Source organism: Vanacampus margaritifer, chromosome 1 (assembly GCF_051991255.1).
Source record: "Vanacampus margaritifer isolate UIUO_Vmar chromosome 1, RoL_Vmar_1.0, whole genome shotgun sequence".
NCBI classification, from domain to species: Eukaryota; Metazoa; Chordata; class Actinopteri; order Syngnathiformes; family Syngnathidae; genus Vanacampus; species Vanacampus margaritifer.
The window spans coordinates 47,789,732-47,794,731 of NC_135432.1; the positions used below are offsets into that span (position 1 = coordinate 47,789,732).

Below are 5,000 nucleotides of genomic sequence, written 5' to 3' on the forward strand. Positions count from 1 at the left end.
CTGTCTAACTCCTTCCCAATTTATCCTAGCCATGTCTAATGCTGTCACACTAATTGGCATGATCAGCGTTACTAGGGCGCACTTACCTGAGGCATTGGTGGGAAGCCTATCGTACAACACTTTTGCTCCACACCACAGCCAAACATCAGCACGAGCGAGAGGGATTCCTGCTGGCAAAGACACATTTTCATTACACCATGACTCCTGGATGTTTCCAATCCCAGGGCCACTCCCATGTAACTTTAGGCAGGTAAAATTTTGTTGTGCAACATGGATGTCAAAAATGGGCTTTTGCTTTTCCATATTTGTCAGTGGAAAGGCCGAATCCAATTGGCTGCACTTTCCTTGGAGAGTTTTGTTATACAGGAAACCAAAGAGACAGGTTTTGGATACAACAGTTGCTGCCATGATTTTCAAAACTGGTCTTGCACCTAAACATACCAAACAATCCTCGTTAGTATTCTTAGCGGCCTGTTCAGCCATCAGGAGCCAATTATTAGTGACCATAGAAATACCTGTGTGACTCGTAAACCAGTCATCCACTGTTGTCATTGTTTTGGCCGTGGTACCCGTTTGATGGGTATAATTATTTAACACTGGTGCTTCCCCTTTTGTCATAGTCCCATCTTCACAAATGATAATTGGAAAATATGGATCTTTTCCAGACGAATATGCCCACAACTTAAACCCCCAACATGATGTGTTTAGCACTAACACTTCTTGGTGTGGTGGCACAATTGACTTATTACCCATTGCAATTGTCAATTTCAATATCTCCCCTTCTTTTCTTAGGAGAATCTTATTATGGAAATACTTAGCAATTTTATTCTTTGACGGTGTCCAATAATCACCCGCCTGTGTGGTAACCACGGCATCCCATCCCCACATTGTCACATGTGCTGTCATATACCACCAGTAACCAGGGAACATGTCTCCAGTTACTAGTGACATGACTGCCTCCACTGGTGTATACTACGCTTCCCGAAACCCTCTCAGTGCCTTTATTGGTATATTTACTTGGGTCTTCGTATTAGGGGCCACTGTTATTCTCACCGAATTATTATATGCCCAGCCTATCATCCAATGCTGGTAGCCCTTTTTCTCCCACTTATTTTTTGACTTTACCTCTCTTCTCCTTCTAGGTTCCTGTGGGCGTACCAAGGACCAGTCCTGGTACTGTGGTTGATAATTGTCCAATTTATCTAACAAATCAAGCCATTGTTGAGTCCAGTTGAAAATTGGCACCCAAGTGTTCACCTGTGTCGGTTGTTTACACTTCAGATTTAACAGTAGTTGTTGTGTCTGTGTCAGCGTCTTACCACCATCTTGCTCTGCTTCATACCATACTGTTCCATTACAGGAATGATACACCATCACTCGTTCTCCTTTCGTTCCATCACTTCTATCATCCCACACCATATGTTCAAACGCTAACATAGTCCACACAAAGCACAAGCCTGCAAACAAAATAGTCAATAAAGTTAAACATTTGCATCGTCGTCGTTTTTGTTCAGACACTTCCGAGTCCGATTTTGATCCAATTCTCGCCATCGTCACATTCCCTCTCTTGACCTGCCCGTCCGGGCAGTCAATCTTTAAGCTCACCATTGGCAGGCACAAAGTCTGGGGCCTTGCGCAACTGTGAGTAATGGTACCACTTTTGTCCTTTAGTTTCAATTATCATAATCGCTTGCACCTCATTTGGGAGGCCGTTCAGCATCGCCGTCCTGAACATCATCTCAGCTTCAGGGTAGCTGCTTGGGTGTTTACCTGTGGTCTCAATCCACAGCTCCAATGCCTGAGCATAATGTTGCCCTTTGTCGTACATCAAATTTCTGTATTTTTAACGCTGGTTTCTTATTATAGCAGTGTAAATCATTTAAAAACAACATCATCTTAACTCAGAACTATTCATGTCCGGCCGGGCCATGAACAGTCTGAGAAGAGATTTATACTTATACCTTAAATAAACACCGCAGTTCATTTTTAACAACTTGTCTCATGAAAAAATGTCACCCAGGTGTGTCAATGTTCCTTCCACACCTAAATGGCATATTCCATGGGCTCTAGAAATTATACTTTTCAATCGTTTCTGAGATGGAACATACTTACCGTATTCCTGCTATAAGGGTCGTCTTTTGTCATCTTTGTAGAACTTACTTTTCCTCCAAGTCAAATCCTCTCCATTCTCGCTCCATTCTTCGCCTGTAAATTCCTCACACCAAACTTCATTCTCACATCAGACAGACCAATCATTCTCACATCAGACTTCCTTTTGATACAGAGACAGACCAGTCATTCTCACATCAGACTTCCTTTTCAACCATACACAGACAGACCAGTCATTCCCCCATCTGATAAAGATCAATTTTGATCATTTCAGACCTGAATGTGAAAACTGCAGCCGCTTCCAAATTGCTGCTTCAAAGAGGAAAAAAACAGACACCTTGTGTCCTGTAGATTAGAAAAAAACAACCAAATTGTGACAATTTGGCCAACACCAGAACTATAAAAAGATCTCCAGCTGAGCTAGCCATGAGCCATCAAAACAAAAGCCTTTGAGGCAAGAGTTTGTAATGTAAATTTGAATCCTGTTCAGGTAACTTAAAGTGAGAAAAACAACTCAAGCAGATGTAAATTAAGATACTGCAGCGGAGGACTTTTGGGGTCAGGAAGAGAAGAAAATCTTTTTTTTTTTTTTTAAACAACCCCATTAATCTATTGCAGGTCACAAATCTTCCAAATATCTGCCATCTCAACTAGTAAAAGAAACGAGTTATAATCAGAAAAACAAAACAAAATCCCTACTTTAAACCAACCAAAAAGTATTCTTAAAATGCTAACTAACCTCACCTCTTCTACAGAGTAGTGGGGGCTTTGTAAAAACACAGCAGGGAACTTTGCAGATCATGACCCAATTAAAAATCAGTGCTGCGACCTAAATCAAAAATTAAAAATTTAACCAGCAAATTCGCCGTAAGTGTTCCATATCTGAGTCCACTCTGAGAAGCCAAAGTTATAAAAGAGAAATGGGGAAAAAAATAGAAGGCCAAATTCAACAAGCATCAAACAACGGAAAATATAGTATTTAAAGATTAGAATGAATTTTGTACTACCCTAATTCACATAAGCTGTTCTCAATTTCCGAAACTGCGTTGCTATAGATCACATCTTCCCTTCTGACATAGTACAGAGTGCAAATGTCTACAAACAGAATACAACATACGACCTCAGGCACCAAACTCAGATGATTCCAAAACTTTGAGTCCACAACTGGAGTTCATATTCCTTCCTGTCCTTGTCGATAGCAGTTTATGCAGGGCAAAGTTCAAAGCGGGCACTGGGCTTTGTGTACTGGACTTCTCAGGAAAAGTTCATCATGGCAGAATCGATGATAATCCTGTCTGCTCAAAAAGTTGCTGGACATTATGCTCAAACAATGCATAAGAGTCATTGAACAGTCACAGGACGAGCGGATTTACAGTGTACCATCCTTTTCGCAGTCCGTGTGGTCACTTCCCCCCCGAAAGTGACCATTGTTCAGTTCGCCTTCCACTCTGAACATCAAGCATAGCAGGAGAATGCTGTTCATTCCATTTCCAGCACTTTTTGGTTGAGTCACCCAAGTGAAACACCTTTCAGTCAAAGATTGAACCTGCCTGAAACATTTATACACTCGGAACAGACAGAGGGAGATGAGATCATAGCAAGAGAACACTGCTTGTTGTCACAGCAAGAGAACACTGCTTGTTGTCATTCAATTTCCAAGAAAAAATAAAATAGAAAATTCCCCCAAAATATTTTGTTTTTCAAACCCCTAATTTATTCATTTTGTGGTTTTATTTGAATTTGATCACTACACTATAGCAAGTAGTAATACTATATTTACGCATATGTCTACCATAAACATCTTCATTACGTGTTACCTCAAATTTAAGAAACATGTGACAGCTGTCAGTCACCCTGGCCACTTGGATGGAAGTCCTTTTGAATTTCAGGGCTCCTCAGACTTCTAGAATGGGACTCAGATAAGGACAAAGGTTAAATAATTTTCACACCTACGAATAAGTTATCAGAGATGCAGGGGAAATATAAAAATCAAAAATGAAAAGTCTATTTCAATTAAAATTTGGTTTTATTACTTATTCAACTATATTACACAGATCTGATTTTAAAAATAATATGATAGTGGCCTGTAGTTAACACCTAGACCTCTATATCCTTCCGCATAACAGGAACAATTTGATTTTAACAGACTAGCATTAGAAGACCCCTGCTATTTACACACACAACAGACTACAAGTCTCCCAAATGGAGACAATGGGAGAGAGGACTAAACTTATCACACCCCCTGTCCTTTTTATTTAGTTTAATTTAATTTTAACAGACAACAGTACAAATCACCACCTTCTTAAAACAGCAGCTCACGGCCCCCATCCTCTCAGACCTTTAGTCCCTAATCAAGCGTGGGGGGAAGAGTTTTAAAAATTGTCACAGACAAAGGCAGAATTCTCCCCTACTTTCAAAATATGCAGATTTCCTGCTTACCATTCTTTTTCACCCTTTTTTTGAGGACAAAGGATTTTGGAGGGAAAAAATTACTTTCCACCCGTCTTTTTCTTTCTTTCCTACACTTAAAAATCACTGTCTCAAACAAACTTACACTTCCATTCACTTAACTTCTGCACTTTTCTCATCACCACAAAGGCAGTGAGGAGAAAAAACACAAAACCAAGAAGAAATCAAATCCCCCCTTTAAACTCACAATTCACACATGCTTCACATATTCACAGTTTCAACTCACCAAACTAGACCCAGAACACACTCACACACAACACAAACTCCTCTTTTATCGCTGCCAGCGCAGTAGCAATAGTTGCCGATTGGTGAATGCCTCGTCTATCTTTCTCCACTTCCTTCACTTCCTTCTCAAGTTAATTACGCTGTCGCCATCCGACTTGGCTCTGTTCCTCCTTCATATCTCGAATATTTGCCAACAT

At 40.3% G+C, this 5,000-nt stretch overlaps 1 protein-coding gene across 1 annotated transcript in view; it reads right to left on the minus strand.

Moving 5' to 3' along the window:
• Nucleotides 1-1,619, minus strand: part of LOC144057899 (syncytin-A-like) — a 2,243-nt gene extending 624 nt beyond the window's left edge. The window contains exons 1-2 of the mRNA XM_077575903.1: nt 1,258-1,619; nt 1-515 (exon numbers count right to left, since the gene is read on the minus strand). The exon at nt 1-515 is cut by the window's left edge and continues 624 nt beyond it. Coding sequence (XP_077432029.1) covers nt 1-507 — 507 coding nt within the window. The 5' untranslated portion in view covers nt 508-515; nt 1,258-1,619. The remainder of the gene's footprint in view (nt 516-1,257) is intronic.
• Between the last annotated feature and the right edge of the window lie 3,381 nt (nt 1,620-5,000).